This window comes from Cygnus atratus, chromosome 21 (assembly GCF_013377495.2).
Source record: "Cygnus atratus isolate AKBS03 ecotype Queensland, Australia chromosome 21, CAtr_DNAZoo_HiC_assembly, whole genome shotgun sequence".
Lineage (NCBI taxonomy): Eukaryota > Metazoa > Chordata > Aves > Anseriformes > Anatidae > Cygnus > Cygnus atratus.
Window position 1 is genome coordinate 2,462,721 of NC_066382.1, and position 25,112 is coordinate 2,487,832.

At 37.9% G+C, this 25,112-nt stretch overlaps 1 protein-coding gene across 3 annotated transcripts; it reads left to right on the top strand.

The window, feature by feature from the left end:
* The first annotated feature begins 10,987 nt into the window (after positions 1–10,987).
* On the top strand, positions 10,988–24,899 carry SLC35E2B (solute carrier family 35 member E2B). 3 transcript variants are annotated; one of them, XM_050714963.1, is made up of 11 exons: positions 10,988–11,167; positions 11,637–11,775; positions 13,470–13,711; positions 14,989–15,510; positions 16,218–16,353; positions 17,239–17,366; positions 18,255–18,375; positions 19,129–19,182; positions 19,568–19,640; positions 20,327–20,472; positions 21,370–24,899. In XM_050714963.1, exons 4-11 carry the CDS (start codon positions 15,186–15,188, stop codon positions 21,614–21,616), a joined length of 1,230 nt encoding a protein of 409 aa, XP_050570920.1. In that variant the 5' UTR covers positions 10,988–11,167; positions 11,637–11,775; positions 13,470–13,711; positions 14,989–15,185; the 3' UTR covers positions 21,617–24,899. The 3 variants fall into 3 exon arrangements, with proteins under 3 accessions (XP_050570920.1, XP_035413675.1, XP_050570921.1); XM_035557782.1 differs by having other exon boundaries at positions 11,031–11,167; positions 11,637–11,789; XM_050714964.1 differs by having other exon boundaries at positions 11,158–11,232.
* Positions 24,900–25,112: the final 213 nt, after the last annotated feature.

Here is a 25,112-nt window from a genome sequence, read left to right on the forward strand (position 1 = left end):
GAGATGATTTATATGCAGTCTGCTAGTCCTGAATTGGCCAAAATGAGTGCTTCTTACTGTTCACATGAGCCAGCAAAGGGCTGCAACACCAGGGTTTGTTTAATCCGTGGAAAGTACTCTCCACCTCCCAGCACCCTGGTCTTTTGCAGTTGAGGAAAGTACTTACACGAGCATTAACTTCACTGACGAAACTGGGATGTAAGAGAACTTGTCCTCTTCTGATACTTATGTGGACTTATTTGAAAAAAAAAAAAAAACATAAAAAAAACAAATGCACTCTTGGCAGTGCGGTGTGTATCTACTTAGAACTTGCTGATTAGCATGCTAGCTAAGTGTAGTACTACTTCAGTATTTTTAAAGACCTTGTGAAAAAAGAACACACGGATTTCCAGAGGAACTTAACAAGACCTTTGTCAGAAATAAGAACATTTTTCTGTGAAAGTATGAAGCTTAATTCCCCAAGGCATGATAATACAGTGCTGTTTTTGGGGAGATAAATGTTTGAATGTGATAACATCTTTTTTTCCCCTTCTAATGATACAATTATTTCTGCCATCCCTAGCTATGAAGACAAAAGGAGCATAGTACAAGCCTGCTTTCTTCAGATAATTTTGGCCAAGTATAGGCTTCCTCCAGATAGAAGTCTTCCCTTATTGTTTCTGTTCTAGGCGAGACCTGCAGCATGTTTGCTTATTTAAGAAAAGCATTGAATATGCTTAATTGTTTTCCTCCATTTCAACAACAATACATAGTCACATTTTGACTTGTGAAATAAAGTCACAGTCATCAGCTGGTACTCTCGTGCTTTCTCTTGATACTGCCAGCTGTATGCGGCCTGACCATAGACATTTAACCTCTTCATGCCTCCATGTTATCTATAAAATGTATTTGTTTCAGGTTGAGAAGATTAGGGTGAGGAAAATACTTATACAAGTCTTGAGATCTTCTCTGTAAATTTCCCTACTAAGCTACAACAAACTGTTTTGACTACATTTTGCAGTATGTGGGTACCTGTCACTTAAAGATGTAGCTGAAGAGGAATGTGATGGCAATGTTTACAGTATATGTAAATTGCAATTCCACTCCTACCTAGGGTAGTGTGAGAAAGCAGGTACTACAGAGCTCTTGGGACCTCCAGTCAACAACACCAATGAGAATGAAGGCAGGGCAATGCACTTCTAGCCTCAGTAAGAAAAGATTGACGAGCAAATTATCTTTGTTATGCTGGTGTATCAATAACGCCAGCATTTATATCAACCATGTGCCCCTCTCACATGCATGTCATGAACCTTCTGCAGTTCCAAAGCAAAATCAGGAAAAGGAGTGAAAGCTGCATTGTCCTGTCAGCAAAACCCCCTGAATGAGAGGATTACTCTTGATTTCCTGAGCACACTTTGTTTTATAAACTGTTACCAGCTGTTCTGCTCTAGTTCCCTAGCACAAAACTAAGAAAGATAAAGACACTTTTCTGAGCAACTTCTTCTACCGCTGTGAAGCTGACCCATTATCTTATATTCTGAGTGCAAGTACTTGATCAGACCTTTCCCAGCTATGATTTCACTCTAAGAGCTGCAGTTGGAATACAAAGGGGATGTTCAGGAGTCAATCCTTCCATAGGAAGAAAACACTGTGGGAAGAAAGGAAGAGGCAGATCAGCCAGCACCAATGCCTATCAGTGTGCATCCTCCTTTTAAAAGGTTTGGGTAGTTTAAGATCAGTGGCTCTCTAGGTCTATTTATTCTGTCTCTTATTTACTAGACATTAGATATTTTTACAGAATGATAAAGAAGAATTACATCTTTTTTATAGAGGAGACTTCCTACACAGGTCTCTTTTTCTGGACAGCAGCAATTCCTGTATGGGTTTGACATACCAGTTTTCTTCAGGAAGATCTCACACATGTTCCAACCAAGCTGTTGAACATTCTCAGGCCAGTAAATTCCAAGACTGCAGTACTGCTTGATGTCATTAGGCATCTGCCTTTTATTGTGATCATTCCTAGCTGTTTTCATGGCTTGGTAAGCTCTCTACTTAATTGTGATCATGAAACAATAGGCTACAACCTTCTTAGTTAACTTTCTTGAGTACTTACTTCTTTCTCTCAGCCCCTGCCCAGAGCTGCAGTAGACGTGAATCAACACCCAAAACAAAACAGATTTTCTTGCAACAGAAATGCAAGAGCCAATGACGAAAGCAGCTTCCAGCATAAGAATTCCCTTTGCCCCACTCTTTTATCACCTGTGGGGAAATGGAGACACATGACGATCAACACCTAGTGCCCCAAAACCTGGAAGCCATAAAAAGCAATCAATCACTCAATTTCTGGATGAAGCCACATGATAGTAACTGAGAGGAAAAAAATGGGTCACTTTTAAAGTTTCTTTCCTGCTTACGTGATTCCCTGGCTGCATACCAACTCTAGCAAAATTGCATTATACTTTCTGATCTCTGCATCATTAAAGAAATCAGTGTTCAGATTGAAAAAAATAATTATAATAATTATAAACAACACTTATTTGTCTGTACGGTTCTATCAGTTTTCCTGTTTGTACTACAGAGGGCTGTTAAGCAGCTGCTACATAGACTTAATCTACCATTTTTTTAGAACCAAAGTGATTAATGGTAAGTGCAGTTTATTTTTTTTTTTTTTTTTTATCTTTTAGGTAGTCAGATAAAAGGTGCTAAAAAGGATTGCTTTGGAGAAATGATTTTATTAGATTTCTCTGGTAGGGAGGAGTACTGCCTTGCATGCCAATGCCCTCGTTTGCCAGGCACTCCTATATTTTCTTTATTGCTGTGCAAAAGCATAAGGAGATTTAGCTATTTTCAAGTTGCTACATTGCTCCTGCCTGTATTTTTCTTCCTAACTGCAATACAAGTAAAGTATAGCCACCAAAGTCAGTGTGGTCCTTTTGTGATTTGCCAAATCAAAGAGACCTGCGAACAATTGGAAGAGCCTGATTTGGCTGCATAATTTCATAAATAAAACCACAAGGACTTGGATGACTGTAGCCACTGAACTTTTATCAGTTTCAGAGACTATTTATGTCAAGTATGAGAAACACTGGCTGCTATCAGCAGTTGGGCCCTTCCCATGATGAATAATCTTTGCCCTTCTTCCTCACCTCCTTTCACATGTGTTGTGGGAGCTGCTTGGGTGCCCTAGTGATAAATGCTTTATCACTATTACAGTGCTAAAAAATGCTAAACACGGGGCTTTTTGGGCTTGCACACTCTCTTGTTTTGCCTACATCAAGATCAACAGCTGGGAGTGCTGCCTAGGAAAATTGTTTAAAATATGACTTAAGACCCTCCAGCTGGTCAAAAAGCCTGGTACCACTTGGAGATTTCTTGGGAAGGAGAGGAGGCATAAATACCTTGCACTGGAAGATTTTGTTTAATCTTTTCCTCCTCATTCTGGATACTGTGCCAGCTGCAGAAAGTTCCCTCTAACTAATCAGTTCAAGAGCAATTTGACATAGTTCTTGTGTGGGAAGTTGATCCCAAAAGATGTAGGATGTGCCTGCTGCTCTCATTGATTCTAAAAGGAGCTGCACTGAAGGTGTATGCTCAGGAACAAGGCTCCGTGTTTTGGGCCTAAGGATCCAGTAGTAAGGTGGAGGCCTCTAGTCTTAGTGTTTTCCACTAAGCTGGGCCAGGAGTGATGGTGGTGAAATCAGAACTGGTTGTTTTATGGGCACATCATGACAGCTGTGCGTGGTTTGAGCTATCTGGGCATCCTTTTGAGCCCTGCCTTCTAATGCTTCTAGTACAACTCCCAGCTAGCTTAAATGGAGAAGCAGCTCTCTTCTAGAACAGTTGCATCTAAGCTGATATACTTTCTCTTTGGGTACACTCAATTTTTTCTCTAGTAAATTAATGTTTTCATAGCTTACAGATTAAACATGCTCTGTGACTTCTTCCTCCAGCTTTCTTTCTTCTACAGGGAAGTAAAGTCAATGAGAACCAAAACGTAGGGGAAACAACTATCAGAAAAACCGTTTCACACTGAACCTCAGGGCTTGGGAAAGAAGAAATGATGGACTGGTTTTCAGCAGGCAGCGACTTTCAGCAATCCTTAACTGGAAGGGCAGGTCTGAGCAAACCAAAGAAAAACAGCTGAGTCACTATGAATGAAAGAAATGACTGGGCCAATACTACGATAAGATTTGATGCATCTGATTGAGTACAGATTCCCCCAGAACCAAGACTGATCCTTCTGCAGTGGTCAGTATATGAACCTCTACAAAAGCATTGAGAGAACTGTCCTTCCCCTAAGGGAGCTTGTCTTTTCTCTGCCACCTGTACTACTGTCTCTGTTTTCTGCAATATTGCTTAGTGCTCCTCTTAGGATAAGACCAGAAGGAGAACACAGGCTGAGAAATGATGGAGTATAGGGAGCCTAGGAAACAAGAGGAGGGGTGAAAGGGAGAATTAGAAGTTCACAGGAGAAAAGACAGAAAATACTATGAATCCTAAAATAAATAATGCAGATAGGAAAAATAAATCCACTGAAGGAAATGGGAAGGCATATACAAGAATGAAAGAAAAATAGCGAATGACATGTGAAGTGGCTCTGTGAAATGGCATATGGCTTCAACCCAGAAATGAGGGACCTTGAGGTGAAGCTGTGCTTCCAGGTGCCGCAGCTATGGGAAAAGACTGTGTATGGGGGCTCCCAAGCTTTCCCTTCTGTTACACTTATCCCCTTTTATGCTATATATTCTGGTGGATTTTGTATGTCTACATACCTTTATTATGCAACACTTTAATGGCAGGTGCAGTTTCTGAGAAGACTGATACATGTTGTAGTCCATGTAGGTAAAGTTAGCATACTTTGGATAAAAAGTAGCTTTCAAGTACCTCTGATGCAGACAGTCTTGAACAAACAGCAATAATATGTACTTACCCTAGGACATTTGCTATTACTAGTTGAACTGTTAAGAAACATGTTTGCTATTGCTGAAAGCATGAGGAATATCAGGTGTATTACAACATGAGGCCATCTAACTGAAGTGCCACTTTCTTTACCTAAAAGAAACACTGCCTCTTTTAATGCTTATGGAAAAGTCAAGAACAAGCAAAGAACTCAGATCTGTGAAAGAGAGTTCGTCAGACCAACTTGGTTTCTGATGGTGGGGGGAAATAGTGGAAGGTTTATATGTTTAATCCTCATCGGCAGACAGAAAGTTCTGAGCGCTCCCTTCTTTCCGCACCTGAAACAATTTAACTGAAAACAAAGATCCAGTGCCTTGAAAAAGTATGTGAGGAGCTCCTACAAGGAAACTAAGCTATAAGATCCCTATCTGCATGGCTGAGCGTCCACACTTTGTCCTGTCTCCTTTTCTCCCTACAGGATCAATGCTAGTGGCTACAAGACTCCAAAGTCCAGGAAAAAGATGAATCTGCAACTTTTCACCTGAACTTATTTTAGTGTTGAAAGTCCAGTACTTGGTGCTGGCTCCATTTTTAGCATGGAAAGCAAACAAATGTTCGGAAAGCTGTATTTCAGCTGTCAGGAATTTGGCTAAAGCAAACAACCAATGAACCTTAAAGTAAAAGTAATAATAGTAATAATAATAAAAATCCCCCTAGCTTTTTCCTGGTAACACCAGACTCATATCTGATGTGCTTTGGCACTGATTCTGCAGTCCTTCTTAGTTCTCGAGATTTCAGAGGGAGTTCAGTCTGACTAACAAGAAGCACAAGTCCACAAATCCTTATATTAACATGAAAACTATCACTCACCTTTAAAGCTGCCCCGATAAAGGATCACTCATCTTTTTGGTGTGATCTCCTAAGGATATAAGGCCGGTGTAATCTCACTGTGTCTGTATATCCATCTTCACAATAATTTGGAGGGCTGTTGCCAATTTCACCTGACTTTGTCAGAGAGGTAGAAGTACTAAAAATATTGTGATCCTGTATGTTTCATGAATGTAGGTAGTCAAGGATTGAGAATAAAACGATGTCCCTCAAAAAGGAGTAATGATAGCGTGAGGTGTTCTCAACCTTTATGCTCAGGGGAGAAACTCACGACTATGTTAAGAGAAGAGGCAAAGATTTGCTAAAATTATTAGTTTGAGACCATACAGCCCACCAAAATACTTGACACAAACTCCCAGTGACTGTAACTTGGGCAGAGCTCTGAAGGATAAAATTATTCCTCAAAAAATGACAGACATCCTTCCTGTCTGGCTCTAAAATTCCTCTATGGCATAAACCACCTGGTAAGAATCTTCCCCACTGACATCAATGGGGACAGTGGGTTATTCTGAATGCTGTACTTACTAAATTTCTAAAAACATTGGTTTGGGATGGGTTTTATCCATGGTTTTCTTGTCATTCACACTGAATGTCTGCTTTTTACAGACAGTTGAAGTGGCAAAATGTTCTTCATAACTGCATTGATATGAAACTGTTTATACCAGTAAGCATTATTGCAGCTCAGAAATTTTGCTCAGGAAGCAGGAGTTACAGTAACTGAAGTGACTTTTATAGTGGTAAAACCCTCCTTAATAGTGCATCTTCTAGACCAGGATTAACTTGTTTGTTTTTTCTTGTTTAATATTTAAACAGAAGGCTGGGATGCATGCATCAAAGTAATCTGCATCTCTGATGCCTGTTCCTTATTGACCCAGTTTGCTGTAGATATTTAACTAAATGTACCATTAATACATAAGTTGAATAGGCAAATTCTGCTTTACTGTAATTTTCCTAGCTTGGCTGGCATCTCTTCTCTCTGAAAATAATGTTTGGATGACTTCAAGGAACAAGGAACCTCCTTCTCACATTTGTGATAGGTATGCAACCACAAAAGAGAAAGACTCCTAAGAAGCACGGCAAGGGGAAGTTCAACTACAAAGCTTAGTAACACACAGAATACAATCTTTGTGTTACATTTTATTGTTGTGAAATACAAACAAGATAATCTGGAATGGCAATACCTCCCTTAGCACACCATATCCTTTTGTTTCCTTGCAGCAGGGTATCACAACTCTCTTAAAAACACAATGCTGCACTTATGGATATTATGAGAGTGGCTAACAGCTGTGTCATTGCATCCAGACTTGAGATTCCGATTCCATTCATAGGTTAGATTTATGTGACTTTGGGACAGTTATTTTACGTATGGAAATTTGATGTAGAGTAGGTACAGTGAAAGTAGTAATAGTAATTCTGTAGTAATCCTATGCGAGTAAAATTATATTTATGTTACTTTCAGATAGTGTCATAGAGAAACCCACAGAATCACAGGATCACATTTGTCATTGTGAAGATGCACATTTTGTTATTTGATGATAGGAATAATTCTGCCTGATTTTTCTGTTATCAATGCCCATATCAGAGATGTTTTTCTAAGATTTTCACATCCAAGATTTGGACGAAAGCAAAGTTAGTTAAAGTCAGGAGACTAACCAGGAGTTTTGGCTTTTGCTCAGCAGAGAAAACTGTGAAGTTGATGATGGATTGAAACATCACTAGCAAGAAGATAAGACCAAAGACAACGAGCTCCTGCCAATTTTCCTGCAGGATTCCTCTAGTCACATAGTATACACAGAACACTGGGAAGGAGAAGGGAAAGGTCAGTTACAGGTGAACACAAATTGCACATGGTGCTATTTTTCAACATACTTGATCTAGGTGACAAAATGGAAGTATCAAAACTGGGCAATCCTTAGTCAAGAGCATATTTTCATTCTTACCAAGGAGCCTGAATATGATACTTCCAGTCAGATGCTGTGAGTACTCTTCCCTGTGTTTAGCATACAAAGAATGAATTATTTCATTGGACTTTTAAATTACTTGTGAAGTAACACTTTGAATATAACAACGTATTAGCTATCCAAACTAATTAACAGCTGTGGTATATTTTATTACATGAATACTATACTGTTGAACAATATATTTGGGTTAAATGAAGAAACATTATTTTTATTTTATTAAAGAATTGAAATTACATAATCTTTCCAGTGAGTAATTCCAGTGACTAGCAAGGACTATACTACTCATATACATGTGGTATTGTTTGTTTGGCTCTGACAGCTACGTGTGTTGAAATTTACTTAGACTGGATTCATAACAGTTCATTTGTGTTGTGGAAATTTTGAAACACACCACCCACCAAACTGTAGTCCAGAAAGACACTGATTCAGGAAAGTTCGGAGGTAATGTTTTGTGAAATACATCAAAAAAACACCACTCAGTACCACAGTTAGCTGTCACTATTGAACTCTACAAAGTTTAAATAAAGTCTTTCCTTTTATAAAAACAGGAATCAGTGCTTTGTTCCTATGCAGGATGCTCCTGCAAACACTAGCTCATTCTTACCATAGACAAAGTAACAATATATATTTTTTCCCCGGAGTTTTACTTCCTGGATTTGGCACATGAAGTAATCTAGTTTTTCTAGCCTGTGACAAAGGGTCATAAAAGTTTTCAAAGTAACATAGTAACTTCAGCTGCTCTAAACAAGGTTTAAGGTGAATGAACTTCCTTTTTCTCTTCCATTAAAGTAATCACGAAAACTGAAAATGATTAGCAAACTAAAAGTGAATCGTGATTTTTTTGCGTGTTATGACCTCAGGAAGACCTGAAAGATGCAGGACGGTATTTCCATGTTTTGCAAATTCATCTCCTAAAGCAGAAGCCCGTACAAATAACTTGGAAACAAACTTTTCCCAGACTGTTCGCAGAGATGGCATATGCACGTTTCTGAGATAAAAGACATCCCCTTGGTTTTTGGAAAGTGAAGGCTACAACGAATTAAATTCAAAACTGCCTTTGAAGTAACTTTCTAGTGGTAAGTCCAAATGATTGTTACAACTGGGCCATCTATGTTTCTTTAAAGAACTAATATCAATTTTTGTCAGTCTTTGTCTAGCCTACAGAAAATGGGGGTTTGGCATGTTTATGTTTAGCTTACACATCTTTAAATCACAAGACAAGTCAATTATAGTTTTAACCTGTTCCATGAATGTTATCATTACCAACTAATGTGTTAAAACAATAACTTTTGTTATTTTTGTTGTTTGTTAATTAAAACTTTGAGATCTGAAGTAATGTGTTAAAAATATATTGTTTCTCCTGACCTAAACCAGAGGTTTGTGAGAGGCGTGAATTTCTTCCCACGTTTGCTGCAGTACAGGATGCTAATTATCAACAGGAGGTAGGAGGGAAAAAGAGATTAGAAAGCACGTTTTTGCCTTCCTGATATACAATATCATGATTCATTTGGTTTCTTATGAAGGTTCTCCATTTTTCTCTCTGAAGCACAAAACAGCAATTGCTAACAAAACCAGTGTGACAGATTGGAGGCACCAGTGTTCTAAGATTGCATTTTTTGTTGGTATGCAGATCTTGTGTGAAAAGCTGCTAATCCAACCGGCATTTTAGAATAAATGTGTTGTTTGTATGTGCCTAATTACGGAGTCCGGAGCAAAGCTATTGTCTTTGTTCCCTTTGGGTGGAAAACATAAAGCTGGACAGCAATGACTGCTTATGATCAATGTGAAGGCCAGCTGCCCTGCATGTACACAAGGTGTTACACCCCTGAGCGTTCTGGTCAGGTAGCTAAAAGCCAAAACTTGCTAAAACCACTAACGAGGACTTCCTGGAATACTTATGGTTGTATTGATTTTCATGTTAAGTTTCATTTCTATTTAATATGAATGGACCCAGGAATATGAATATACAGTTTCTGCTGAAGCTATATTAGGACATATCCAAGGAAGTCTGGATTTTGCTTCTAGTAGGACATAAATTATTAAACAAAAAGACGGATTTAAGAAAAATGAGGTCTATATTTTTCTTCATTGAAATATTTCAGGTGAAGCAACATCCTTGCAGGAACTTTACAAAGAGAGAAAACAGCATTTTCTTATGTTTCAGATCAAATTGCATATACTTGGTTTCTTGCAAAGTAAGAAGGTTCCTTGAAACCAGCTACCACTCAGAAATAAGCACGGCGTATCTCAGGAGATGTGCATTCTGTGGCAAGCCTCGGAGTGTGGACACCCCTGAATTCCCTAACAGACGACAGCACAGGCTGAAATGGGAAATAGGAATTTTTTTTCTGGCACTGATGAACATTCAGTTATCTTTCTGAAAATGAAATGAAAGGCTGTCATTGCTACATCTGCCTAATGAAATACCATGAGGAAAACTAACTGCAGCAAAACTTTCTACAACCTGAATGTTTTTTTCACACTGTTCACACATCGAGGTGTTTTGGATGACAGCATATCTCTTGCTGATCTCCTCCCTAAAATACTACTGGCAAAAACAACAATGGCAAAAGCATCTAACTCCTTAGTAGAAGATTCTATGTGTAATATATCATGCCAGATGGAGAGAAATAAGAAACTTCAATTGCTTCTTAATTACTACTTTGGTAAAAAAATGTATGTTTTAAAATACAAAGAATTTGTTTCTTACCAACTCCAATTAACCGTATAAGTTCACCATTTGGTGAAATCTTCCTCAGTTTGTGGAACAAGTGTCTCTATGGTTAGCCCTGTTACACTTAGCAGAGACAGAACAGTCACAGAAACAGATCTTCCCAGGGAATGACAGCTCTGAACAGGGCTTTATCTGCAAAGGAAGAAAATTTTTAATCTCGTATCACAACATGAACTGTTTGCTCTTCCTAAGAAACACATTAAAGCAAGTAGGTAATTGACACAAGCGCAGGGTTTTCCTGGGAAAAGAGAGAAATGTTTTACAGTGGAATCGAAACTTCAAAGCTGCTGAGGAAGGGAGAACTCTGTCGGTAAGTGATCTCAGCCTGGATTTTTCTGCTTTATCACAACAACCTACATCCTGCTTTTCTATCACAGCACACGTGGTCAGCACGTAGCTTTCTTCCAGTAACCCTTCCTGAGATTTTTAGAAAACTGCAAGGAAAGGGTCACGTTTCTGTGCAATCTACGAAGGATTCGTGCCTGTTTTCCGAAGGATTTGAGGCGCTTTTTTCTGTTTACTTTCTGTTTTCTTCCGGGGGCGGCAGGGACGTCACTTCCCCGCCCGTTACCGGCAGCTCCCCGCGGCGGAGCCCTGGCCCCTTGCACTGGATCGACTCATTTATTCTCGCCTTTTTACCCTAAAACCGCCTTGATTTACTGACTCAGCCCTACCCCGGGCTGCGGGACCGGCCCCGAGGTGCAAGGTGGGCAGGATGGGGCCACCGGGCGTGCAGCTGGGCTACAAGGAGGGCTTGGGCGACCTCAGCTGGTGCGGGCATCCCTTTGTGCAGGAGGCATCAGTGCTTCTAGATTGTGTTCGTGGTCTGCCGTTATAAACGTCTTGGGTGCTCTCGTTGTCATTTAGCAAATCACTTAATATTTATTGCTTACTGGGAAGGAGGAATTGCCTGGCAATTGCTGCAGGCAGCGTGTGGGTGCCTTGTGTGCTGTGGCTGTAGGCTCTGACATGCACACCGACCTCTGGTCATTTTTTTTTGCTGTCAGGCTAGCTCTGCTTTCTCAAATACTTGCAACTTTTTTTGAGGTTTTCTGTGTGGAATATAGGACTGACCTTACAGAGGTCTTTGTGGATATTCTCAAAAGGTATCTGTCTGTGTGCATTAACAAGGGGCCAGAAGAACCGTAGCAGTGACTTTTTATCTTCCCTGTCAGATGGTGATCATTCCAAAGTCCAGAGCTCTTCCAGTCGTGGATGAATGAGTGCGGTAAGGAACCAGGGGTGTCACGTGCAACGGTGATGGTCAGAAACTGCTTTGCTGTATAAGACACAATGAGAGCTTCCGACTAAAAGGTATCTGCTTCAAGGTCAGCTCTATGACAGCACAATTTTATATTAAATCTGTAACTGTGCTAAGCTAGAGTTGCAAGAATTAATTAAAAAGCACAGAATCTGTAGTGCTGGAAATGTTATTTTTTATTTTCACAATCAGCGGTGTCTAGGCACAGTATATGTAACTTTTAAAAGACACCATATTTCCTCTTTCACCTGCCTAATTTGTTTCTTATCACTGTATGTGTTAATCTTTAAACAATTTTAGCCTTTCAGTTCTAAGGTAAGACTCTGGCTATATGGAACAATTGTGTTGTTGCCTTTTTTTATTTTTGACAGTTTCCTAAAGGTTAAAACTGCATTGTCTCATAAAAAGAAAGCTAAGTGAATACTATTATGAGGATTTTTGAAGCATGCCTGATTATCCCATTGAAACAATTAATATCCAAGTTGTTTTTTTTTCCTCTTGCCTTTTGCTTTTTTATAAACATGGCTGGACATGTTTTCAAACAAGATGAGTGGGGGTTGTTAGAGTTGGGCGAAGGCAGCCCAGCTGACTGCCCTTCCCTAATCTGCAGCTCTGGTAAAAGCTCAGCGAAGGCCAGCTGCAGAATGTTTCAGGGTCCTGTTATGTTGCTCAGCGCTTGCAATGGGATTTTCACCAGCTGCCTTGCACTTGTGGCTCTGCAGTTGTTCTTCTTTGGTGGAGTGATGTGACACAAATCTTCTCTTCACCAGAAAAGGAAAACTTATTTTGCTTGCTTCTAAATTGTGTTACACAATTTTACTGCTGTAAAACTTTACATGAGGTCTATTTCTTGTTTGTTCTCTTACCTACTTCAGTGTGGAGTGTTATAGTTGTATTTGAAAACATTTTTTTTGAAAACTAATGCAAAAATGCAGCGTGCACGTTCTTGTTAATTTGTGTTGCCTCTGCATTTTATTGTCTGCAAAACTTGGGGTGTCTTTTCTTCTTTTTCTGTAGAAAACTATTCATGTAGACTTCATACTGCTGTTACAACAATGTGGTTAAACTGCACAGGTGTGGATTAAGAGTAGATGATCTGCACTAATCCTAGCAGGGATTAAGAGCAGTGTTTTTCCTGCAGCCTTAAGTTTCAGTGGAGAACAGTTTCCATGGTTTGGTCCAAAACTCATTTATTGTAGCAGGAGCGAGTGAAGGGGCTACCATGTGTCACAGAAGCTGTGACCTGGTGCTTATTGAATTGTGACACCACTTCCAGAGAAGGCACCATACAGATATCTGTCATTTCTATATATTCATGCAGTCTGGCTGGCAGCAAAATAAGGTCCTTTCTTACAAAGGCCACCTGTACACAATAGAAAATAGTGTAAGTGATGTAGTAACCAAACCATGATGGACTGGGTTCAATTTGATGCGAGTATGGGAGTCAGTGCTGTTTTTCTCATCCAAGTATGACTGCTCTGTTAAAAACTGAGGGAGAGTAGTATTTTTTATTAAAATTAGATGCTTGAAGACATTAGCTGCATGTGCGTTTATTTATTTTCCTCGCTCTTAAAAGTTCCCTGAGAACGGGTTTTTCTCTGCTCCCCTTTAAGTTTGAAACGAATGCAGTCCTAAGTAAACTTTGAACTACTAAGAGTAGTTACTTCTTGTAAGTCAAAATTTGAGGCTTTAAAAGTTTATGCTCCCTGTGTTTTAACCTTTAAAGCTTTTTTTTTTGTTAATATAGTTGAAAATGGGAGAAGATGCAAGGAAGAGTGTAAAATGTGCAGCATGCTTCTCATTCTTGCGAGCTGGAAGACTCAATGTTTGCACGTAATCCAACAGAAACAGTCTACCAACTACTGCCACGTTTTCATCTATTGGTAAACATCAGCTGCTGGTTGCTCTTAAGGGAGGATGATTGAATTACTTCCAGATGGAGAACTCTTTCAGCCAATTTAAGACTTTCCAGTTGATTTAAGGCAGCAGGTCAGTAATTTAGGGGTGTGTTTTTTCTTATTGCTGTTCTACTTCCTGCCACATGTGGAATCGGTGATATAAAATACAAAAATGCAGTGCTACTGAAGGTGAAAGTTTGTTGTGCATAATTATTTTTATTTTTAATTGAGTAGTGTGAATAGGAGAAGTATTAACAAAGTTTTGGTAGCTTAATGGTTTTAAAGGTATAGTGTTTTTTTTGCTTGTTTCTTTTTTTTCTAAAAGACATGAAAAAGGAAGAACCAGGTTTTCATTGCAAATTATCTTAAAGAATGCATTTTTTTTTTCATGTTATGCTAGTTTTGTTTTAAGCTGGGTAACACACTCGTGTATATATGGTTTAACATGAATGTGTCAGGTGTACCTCAATGTGCTGCTAACATGATTCCCTGATAAATGGAAAGGGATAAGGTGATGGGGTGGAAATGTTCTGTGCGTGACTGTAACAACAGAAATAGAGCACACAAGGAATGGAAAATTTCTATGTAAAGTAGAATATGTCAACTGACATCATAAAATTAATTTTTAGTGCCTCTTTATGATTATCTTTTGTTGTTGAGATACCATATTGGACATTATAAAAGCATGAAGAAAATAGTGTATCCTGTTCGCTTGTTAACAAAATCAGGGCAGGTGCAGTAGCTCTTGTTTAGAACCCTTGTATTTTGTCTTAGCATTGATTATTTCCTGTGCTGTCACTGTTTGATGCACTGTAGTGTTATGATCTTATTTCAGACATCTTTTCCAAGATGTCCAATGATTAACTATCCATACAAGAACCACTTTATTTGCATAAGGCCCACCATATTATCTGTCCAGTAAATGTACTTTTAGATTTAAATAAATACAACATTTAAACTCTAATTTCCCCTAGTGCTTATTTGTTGAGGGGCAAAAGACTTTGTCGTTTCATTCTCATCTGATAATTTTTTTTTCTTTTGCTCCTAAAACATAGAGTGCAAATTAGAAAGCTATAAATCCGACCACATATTTTAATATTGCAGATAAGCTGCTCAAGTGCTCTTTCTTTCTTTGGACTTTGTTAGCATTATGATACTAACTAACGTTACGTAATTTGGGAAAAGTAAAGGTCATAGTCACATTAGCAGTGCAAAATTCAGTTGGAAAGACGAGGTACCGAAGACGAGATACTTTTCATCTTTCATAAATAGCAAGCAAAAATGTGGTATTTTTGTTGTGTTAGGGATTTAAAGTGTTGTTATGGTCATGGCTAAATTTTGTTTTCCTTCTGTTTTTTTCATTCTTAGGTGGAAAAAGTGGAACAAAGCACATGAAGAAGCATCTGAAGTTTATGCAAGATGTTATTTGGAGGACCAAATACGCTTTTAGAGGCCATTGGGGATGAAAGATTAATCACATGATATTTTTTCCCCTCTAAGTGCTGTTCTGTGCTAAGTCAATGTTGCTTTGTATTAAGGACGGATACTAGTTTGTTAATGTCATCATGTCAACTGCGACAAGTGCTGAGACACCGGAGGAACCTAACCCTCCCCTCCTTGAAGAAAAGCCAAAGGGAAAACCACTATTTCATTTGGGTTCACTCTTCACTAACAGGAGTGAAAAATTTGTAATCACAAGGAGCGATAGTGTACCAGAGGAGAATGTTCTGAAAATAACTATCACAGAGACTACAGTCATTGAGTCAGACCTGGGCATCTGGAATTCTCATGCTCTCATCTACCTCACTTTGTGGTTTTTCTTCAGCTTTTGCACTCTTTTTCTTAACAAATACATTCTTTCATTACTGGAAGGAGAGCCCAGCATGCTAGGTAATCCTACCTTTCATTTACACTTCAATTCCAGTAACATATTTGACAATGACAGCTCCTCCTATATAAAGCTGAGGGAGTAAAAGGTTCAGCTGAAGTGAAAAGGACCTAGTTAGGAGATGTGGGCGTGGATTTTGGGGCTGAGAACTTGTAAATTGTAATCTCAGCTATTAAAGGACTTTCTGATGGTGTCCTTTCCTTCTCTTGTCCCTCCACCTTCTGGAAGACACAATGAAATTTTGCTCATAGAGGAGCTGTAAAATGGTGTTTGAGAAATAACAGCTGGGGGCAGGGGGGGGAAGTGTAATTAAATTTTTGGTTTTTCTCTGCAAGAGGGTAGTGTGGGTTCTTGAAAAATGTAATAAAACTGAGTAAGTTGTTGATAGTCTACAGAGCTGATTAACTTGTTTGATTAACGAGATAATTAACAAGATTAACTTGTTTGTGTGTAAAAATGCAAGGGTTGCCTTCATGTGGGCTTATTTTTCTGTGTTTTTTTTTTTTTTTTTAAGGGCAAACAAAAAGCATTTTAACTGTGATCTTATTTTATTCTGCTGCCTTGCTGGTAGATGTAGAAGTAAAGGGCTTTTGTGAGAATCCATAAAGTCTAGAAACACTGCAGATAAGTTTATGTAAGAAATTTTCTCATGATGCTTGATCTGTGACGTTCCCATTATCTTCTGATTTTTCTCCCCATCTCTCTTTAGGTGCTGTTCAAATGCTTTCAACCACCTTCATTGGCTGTATAAAAATGTTTGTTCCATGCTGCTTGTACCAGCACAAAACACGCATCTCTTATCCACCCAATTTCATCATGATAATGCTGTTTGTTGGATTAATGAGGTAAAAGGTTAAATTAGAGATATATCCCAATTGTTCATTGTGTTCTGAACAGAAGCTGTGTTTTTATTCTCTCTTCCTTTTCTTTCTTACTTTCATAGAAAGACTGGAAGGTGTTTGGAAAATACTATTCATCTTTCTTCTCCAAAATCACAAGATAATTTTATTTTTAGTTCCTATCGGTAAATGCGATGTTCATTTTTCCAACTGTCAATTTTTGGCTAGCTTTGCCTACCATCACTTTAACCTCTTTCATGACATACTTCTCCTCATAATGTTATCTTTCCATTTACTTTCTTCCTCTTCTCTTTTGAGGCTGATATTTGTTTAGTATAGTAGTATTTATTATGATGTTGCTTTGTTCTGTCACCTTTTCCAGCAATTTGCCTCAAGTGATACGGACTTGACATTTACCTTCTAAAAGTAATTATTTGCTGTGTGCTGGGATAGCATCAGTCTGTGGTCTAGGAGAGAAAAAAAGACATGTAATTCAGTTTTCTCAACACTGCACAAATGGTAATAGGGTAGCAGTGCTGAAATTAACCATCAGGGCAGCAGTTATTAACTCAGAGCAGTTTTATTGTAATGTAATTGTTTAAAGTATAGGTAAATATGTAGCATACCTAACTTGCAGCACAGATGGATAACTGCAAATGATGTAATTTCCTTAGCAGGTGCCGTGGAATAAAGCTGAACAGTTACTGCAGTTCAGTCAAGCTACCACAATTTGATAACTTGATTGCTAGTTACACCTCCCCATATTCTTAGTTACTGCAGGTAAAATTTAGGGAAAGTATAATGTAATTCTTTTCTGTGCTAGATAAGTAAGAGCAGCTATTAAAGCGTTCTTTTATTTTCTACTTAATTTCATTTGTTTTTCGATTACAGATTTGCAACAGTAGTCTTGGGGCTTGTCAGCTTGAAAAATGTGGCTGTTTCATTTGCAGAAACAGTTAAAAGCTCTGCACCTATATTCACTGTTATCATGTCTAGGATGATATTAGGGGAATACACTGGTGAGTACTGTTCTCTTTTTAAATATGATTTTAAAATCATATTTATATCTTGTATAATAGTGTCATTTATTTGGCCATGGACAGGGAGATACCACTGAAATAATGTAGGTCATTGCGTACTGCTGAAAGAATCGTTCTTGTTGAACACAGTATGTTGAGTGTTTATAAGTGAAAAAAGATTTGTGTTAATGTAGCTGTGTAAGGGCAGTGTTGCTCTGAAGTTAGTTTTCTGTTAAGAAACTGTAATTGGAGCATTAAATAATTGAAGTTCTGTGTGTGTCTTCTTAGGAGGACAGCTTGCCTCTCAGAATTTAAAAACCTTGAATTTATTTACTGTGTTCACTCTCTTGCTAAAAACTTAATAGCTGGCTTACCACAGTTCAAGTCTCCAGTATAATTTCTTTGTAATTTGACATGCAATTGCATACTATTTGCTTGAAGAGATTTTGCTTCTAGCCAGCTATAAATCACAGGAATTATACAGAAGCAATGTATAGATTGCTTTCTGATGCAAAGCTCAAACTGCAAAAGGCTGAAATGAGCCAGAGGAAGAAGAGTAATCCAATCACAGAGTAAACAGGGAGAGTATAATTTTCTTCTGTCTTTTAGTGAAAAAGATGAAACAAAGACAGTCAGTCCATTTTTCTTCTCCAAGACAGATATTTTTATCAGTCAGTACATGTCCATATTGTTCTCAAGAGCATATTGCTGTTGCCCGAGATCTCACTTTAGAACCTCTGAACTTTAAAATGCAATCAAATAAGTTACTTTTACTTTCAAATAAAGAAGTTAAGGCCAAATTTAAACCTTTTAAAATTATATAGTTTCATATGCGTCAAGGAAAATGTAGTAACTGAAACTGGATTTTTTTTTTTTTTTCATTTTCAGGATTGCTGGTTAATCTCTCTCTCATTCCTGTTATGGGTGGGCTAGCTCTGTGTACAGCTACTGAAATCAGTTTCAACATTCTAGGTTTCTCAGCAGCGTTATCTACTAATATCATGGACTGGTAAGGCTTAACGACAGGTACATGTGTGGAATAAAGGGGGGAGTTGGCAATGGATTATTTTTATTTATTTTAGGGTTATTTAGTTTAATTTAGGGTTCTAATTGTTTCTGCTTCAGAGCAAAGGTTAAATAGTTCTGAAACTTGGGGTCCATGAGGACATAAAATGAGCATTTTTCACGTGCGGTATATCAACATTTTGCATTAAGTCACAGAGCAGGTTGGAGTTTTCTGTGTAATAATCCTAAAAGAGCAGGAGATGAATGTGAAATACAGCTACTTTGAAAAATGGTCACATTTCACCTTGAGAGTGGTGGTGTTATGATTCTCGTGTTCTTATTTAAAGTAACGCTTTGAAATATGTATTGACTCACTCTTCTTATAAGGAAGCTATATATAGAATAAGGCATGACAGCATGTTAAGACAGTATGAAAGCTTCCAAAATATGCTTCAGAACTGTTATTTTCAAGAGGGGTGCACTAGATTAGCAATGCTATCTGCTAGAGATTTTTTCACCATTAATATCTTTGTCTACCCTTTCAAATTTACCATACTTTAAAATATTTCATTTAATTCTATGTAGTATTTAGAAGAAAGTAAAATTTAAGCCTAGCTTTGGTTGGAGATCGGGTGAGGGGGGTGGAATGTGTAGAAGGTATATCTACGTATCTAAGGGAAACAGTTGTCTTTCTCATGGTTTGATTTGTTTGTCATAACTAATATTTACAGGTAAATGTTTTTTGTTTCTTTTCTAGTTTGCAGAATGTCTTTTCCAAAAAATTACTCAGTGGAGACAAATACAGATTTTCGTAAGTATTTAAAATTTTTCAGATTTGATTCAAGATTGACCTTGGGCTCTATAAGGAATCCATGTGTTTACAATTATATTGGAGTAAGCTGCCATGAACTTTATGAACTTCTGAAACACGAACTTTACCATAAAATTTTACTGCTCGTGTTGGTCGTGAAAATATTTGCCTTTTATCTTCAGTCCGTCGTGGCCAACACAGAACGCGAAATGCTACCTTTGCAAGAGATTGCTGAATGTGTTGTCCCCAGAGCTTAGTACACAACTTCTCTGTATTACTTATTATTGTATTTACAGGCATCAAGGAGGCATGTATTTAAATTTGATGCAATTTTCTTCAGCTCTAAGAAGAAGAAAATTTTAATTTTTTTTTTTGTCCTTTGTAGGGCCCCAGAGCTGCAGTTCTATACAAGTGCTGCTGCAGTGGTTATGCTTATTCCAGCTTGGATATTTTTCATGGTAATTTGAATTTGTTAACACTGATTTGTGTTTTTTTTCACTTGTGCGTATGGTTAACCTTAATTTTGCTTTTAATTCCTCTCTTTTTTTTTTTTTTTTTTAAATCACCATGAAATACACTTCATCTCTCATTTGTAAGAGCTTTGTGGGGAGAGGGGAGAATGTTAAAAGAAATGGTTTGTCACAGGCCTGAGTTGACAGGTGACCCAAAAAGCCTGGTTTTATTCAGAATTTTAAAGTCAGACAAAATCATGATTTTGTCTGACTTTATAAATGCATTTAAAGTTTTATCTAAAGATTTGAAATACAAATCTTAAGTAATTGTTGATTTTTTGCCAATATTTATGTGGTGTGCAGGAATATTAACTCTCTAAAAGTGAAATTGAGGTGAGGTAAATAAAATGTGTCACAATAAATATGTATCCTTACTGTATTGGCATTTTATTGCTATGCATCAGTGTTCAAAAATACCTCACTGGCAAGCTGAACACAGTGGAAAATTCAGTCAGATAAGAGCTCTTTTTAATCTTTTAGGAATGAAAACTTGGAGAACATGAATGTCCTCTATGTTTTAGATCTTGTTTTGGTGACATTTAAATGTAAAACTAGTATCTTATTAAAATAATGAGGAGGGTGAAAATTCACTTTTAGATTTGTTTATAAATGAAATGCTTTTTTGCATTTAGGATGTGCCAGTGATTGGGAAAAGTGGAAGGAGCTTCAGCTACAACCAAGATGTTGTTGTACTTCTCTTAATAGATGGAGTCTTGTTCCACCTGCAAAGTGTTACAGCCTATGCCTTGATGGGAAAAATTTCTCCTGTGACTTTCAGGTAAAACTGTCTTTTCATGTCAAGAACTCATTTTTTCTTAGTATTTCTGTTTGGGAACTAGGTAATAAATCTTTCATGCAAAGAAATAATGTGAATGCAGAAATGTACCAAATGTAAGAAATCTTTTCACATCCAGATGACCAAAACTTCTTGGTTTGTTCCCTTGTTATGTGAGGAGAGCAGCATTTGAGACATGCTGTTGAGTTTATGGAAGAGGTGCTCACATTTGCTTCAGTGATAAGGCAATACTTAAATACATCTAAATGCAGGATGGAGTATAGGCTGTTGCATAGTTTGGATTCAATAATTCATTATTTGTATGAATAGCCCTGAGGCCTGTGGGGTAACCCTGGTCCTAAACTTTGCAGGCCTCTGCTGTTTTATACATGCAGGTGTCCCTGCTACAGTCTTGTGACAGTTCACTGTTTACATGTATTCTGAAGTTAGTTTTCTCTACCTAACATGCCGTAAAAGCATGTGTTTATATTTGTGTATACAACAATTCCTGTTATACTATTGGTATGTTTTAGATACAGGTTATTTTTTGCTTATACTACTATATTACCTGCATAGTAACAGCTCAGTAGTGATTGATAGTTGTGTTGTGTTGGTTTTGTCTGGGTATGTTTTAGCTAGAATTGAATTTCTAATGTTATACTGCATGCTTAAAACCAAAAATATGAGATGATTTATTAATTCTAAAATTAAGATAAGTTTAAGGATTCTAGTGCTAATATACAACCAGTTTGGCTACAGTATTATGTTAAGTAGGAAAAGTAGAATCTGACTCGGTGTTTTAATAGCAAGTAAAACAGAGATCCCACTGCATTAAGGTGTGATCATGTGGGGGATATGAGAGAGTTTTCTTTGGCCCTAACTTCTGTAATTCCTTTCCAGTGTTGCTAGTACTGTGAAGCATGCACTGTCAATCTGGCTAAGTATTATTGTGTTTGGTAACAAAATCACAAGCCTTTCAGCCATTGGGACTGTTCTAGTGACAATTGGAGTTCTGCTCTATAACAAGGCAAAGCAGCATCAGCAAGAAACCATACAGAGCCTGGCAGCTGCAGCCCCGCAACCCGCACAAAGTACGACTGAAGATACTGAGCCACTAATTTCCAAGGATTTGAAACCGTATGATTAATATGGTCACTTATTCTTACAACTTAGTGCAACTCAAAGGAGCTCTTCTTGAAAGCGGTTCTTTCTTCGGCTGTTGATGCTGATGTGGTTCCTCTGAATTCACAGCAGGTCAGACATGGAACTTGAAGCAGAGAGAAAACAATGAGAAGAACCCAGTAAGCCTTGATTTACTGAGAAACTGAAATACCAGAGGAACTAGTGTCATGCAATGTGGTAAATGTGGGTTTTTTGATCTTTTTGACTGCAAATAACACACAAGCCTATATTAGAGAAGGAACTTCTGTATCTTGTAAGAAAATGATTCTGTTCTCCTTACCCATCGAAATAATGTGAAAACATTGCCCCATCCCTGTATTAGGCTTGCAGTGAAATGAAATCGGTGCATAACTGAAATTTCAAGTTGTTGGTTACTGTGTGCTGCATCTTTCATTATTTGTTTGTGTTGTAGAGCTGGAAGGTGAACCTCCCTCTCTTCACCCCCCATTTCCTGTCTCAGCAAATGACTTATTTTGGTATACCTTTAGTTGAAGTAAACTAGAAATGAGTCCGTGCCCCAAAGAACTGATGAGGAGCTATTTCCAACTGCAAAGCTAGCAATGAAACAGGATTTTTCTGCTAAAATTTAACATGCAACCAGGATGCAATATTTCCGTATTTAAAATACTGAAATGCAACTGTACATACTGACACTATATAAACAGCGTTGGAATAAATATGTGCAGTTACTTACGGATTGCCAAAATTTCCTTTTTTCTTTTTTTTTCATAAAGGAGCCATGATCTCTCTATTTCTATCAGAAACCATTTTTATATACATTTTTTTGTTTTATGTATTTTTATGAGGATTTTTTTAACATTGCTTCTAAGACTGCAGACTGCAACAAAAATGCTGCCTTTCAGAAACTCGGGGTTATTACCCTATGTGCAAGGTATTTCTGTCATTTCTGGTTGTGTAAAGAATCTTGGAGGTATCTGTGACAAAGGTAACTAAAGGGGACCACAAACTGAGGCTGATAACGAGTTCTTTTTTGGAGAAGTTCGGTTTCATGGTTGATCAACAATTAAAAGCTAACTTTTGTCTTTCCTTTAAAATAATCTTAAATATCAGTAATTTTTATTTTTTTTGAAAAAAACACATGTACCTGCAAAAGCCTTCAAGTGGACTCTTTGGTAATAAAACTAAACTAACAAATTGAGCTGATTTTTCAATAGTTGCCTCTGTTCTAAAAGATAGCTTGGCATTAAAAGTTTAGATAGTATTCTTTATGGTAAAAAAATAATTATTATTTCTAATAGGAAGTCAAAAGTAGAGTTCTTGCAAAACTGAAGCTCGTGCTTACGTTTCCAATGTGAGGTATTCTGTTAGTTTGAGTGAACCATTCCTGTGGAGGCCAAAAATGTGTTTGCAAGGCAGGCAATCTAAAGAAGCCTGTCTTTTTGGCTCTGTTTGAATAGTGTGTGCTTGTGTGTCTTCTGCTTACTTCAGGTTATGTTCCTGTACATGACTGGGTGCCTGAGGTACATACCCTGAAGATTTGAGTGGGAGGGAAATGCCATTTTTTCATCGTTGTATGATGTCTGATTTTTTGTCATTGTTTGTATCACTTGCAAAAAGCTGTGGACTGTGAGGTGGAGATCTGTTTTTCAGGTGTTTTTGTTATGCTTTCAAGAATCTCTGTATTTAGCAGAAAACAGTCTGTTTTGTATCATGTTTTTACTCTTGTGGGAGTACAAAAATGTAAATGGCTTTCTGGTTGTCTAACTCAGTTGTCAGGTAATGCCCTTCGTCAACTGAGCCTTGTGTTAGAAGCTAGCAGACTTTTGCATCTTATATTATTTCATAGTAGTGGAAAACTTGTGAAACCCCAGCTAGGAGGACTTTAGAACTTGTAATTTCTAACACAGCTGGGTTTATTAGTGAGTGTTTTAGCCCTGCCTGTTTGGTGGCAGCATGATAATTCAGTTTTACTGGGGGGGGTGTTTTCCAGTGTTTCTATTGTGTACTTTTATATGCAGAGTTCTTGACCTTTATTTTTATTGGACTACGTAAACCAGTCTTATTTACTGTCCACTTGTAAGACAGACCTTTTCTTTCCCCAGTCACATTAGTGACTCTTAGCAGTTCCTCCTGTTTGGTAAAAAGGACCATTTTTTTTCCATGTTGAGAATCCGTTACAGTGTTATGCCTGAGCTCTGCCTTTTAAATGCTTCCTCTGATGGCAGTCATACTGCCCAATTTCTTTTGGAAGTTCCTCTGCAGTAACACTCTACGATCCTACTGGCATTTAGCACAGCCACATTCCTGATTCTTGTGCACTAATCAAGACAAGCTCCATGACCAAGAGTTATATGGATTATTTGTTTTACGTTTGCCAAGTATGTTCTTGTAGCAACAGCACACCTTCCTTAATACGATGCTTTAAACTGTTGTGCAAAGGGTAGGAGATATTTTGTTATATCAGTCTTTAATTTCACACATCCTCTAATAAAACAAGAGGAGTTGACTACTTTGCACAGAAGCTCTTGGATTCTGGTCATTGTCTGGGTTAAAAGGCAGACCTTTGAGATGTATAAAACTTCAACAACAGTTCTCTAATTAGTCTTTCCCTTGGAAACCATGGAAAACTTCAAGTTTCCAAGAACAAAAACATATCCACAAAGTAGTGGAAGAACATCTGTGCATCACATTGCATATAGAACTCTGTTTCTGGAACGCCATGCAACTCTCAGCATCTAAATACCTAATTAATTAAATATGACTGTAGGTAATGAGCAGGATTGCTGCAGATTTTACAAACAGTAACATTAGGCTCGTATTATTTCAGCATTTAGGTTCTGGGGAGAGGATGTGTCACTTTTCAAAAAAACAAAATAAAGAAACAAGGTGAAATTCTGTTTCTTCAGGCCTGCAGTGTTGAGCTAACACAAGTGCTTGTTGCAGAACGTAGAGTGTGAGATGCTACCTGCAGTGGTTTATGGTCCTTAAATGACATTATTTCCTAGCTCAAAAGATGGACAATAAAGAAGCTGTATATAGTATTTCCTGAGATGTGATGTATTGTAATCTCTCTTTACGGTTAAGCTCCTTAACCATGTTAATGTAAGTGTTTCAAGTTCTAGCTGTGTACGGTCTTAAATGGGGAACTGGTTAGGAACTGCCCTTGTCACACTGGATTGCTGTAAATTCTCCTCGTATGAGTTCTGTTGCCATTATGTGATTTGTTTAAGTGATCTTTGGAATCATGCCTTACTCGAAGGAACAATAAAATTGATTTTTTTGTGTGCCTTTTTTTAACGTAATTCTAAGGACGGTCCTCAAGAATGATATACACGCAGTCCTTTACTGAGTATTTTTTTAAAAAGCGTTAAGTGGGCTGGGTATTTATTTAAAAACTAAGTAGGTTGAGGGGGCTGAAGCGCTGTGGGAAGTCCACGCTTCGCCTGTTCCTTGTCGATCCGCGCTGCCCTACACCCCGGCGTCAAAATGGCGCCGCCGGC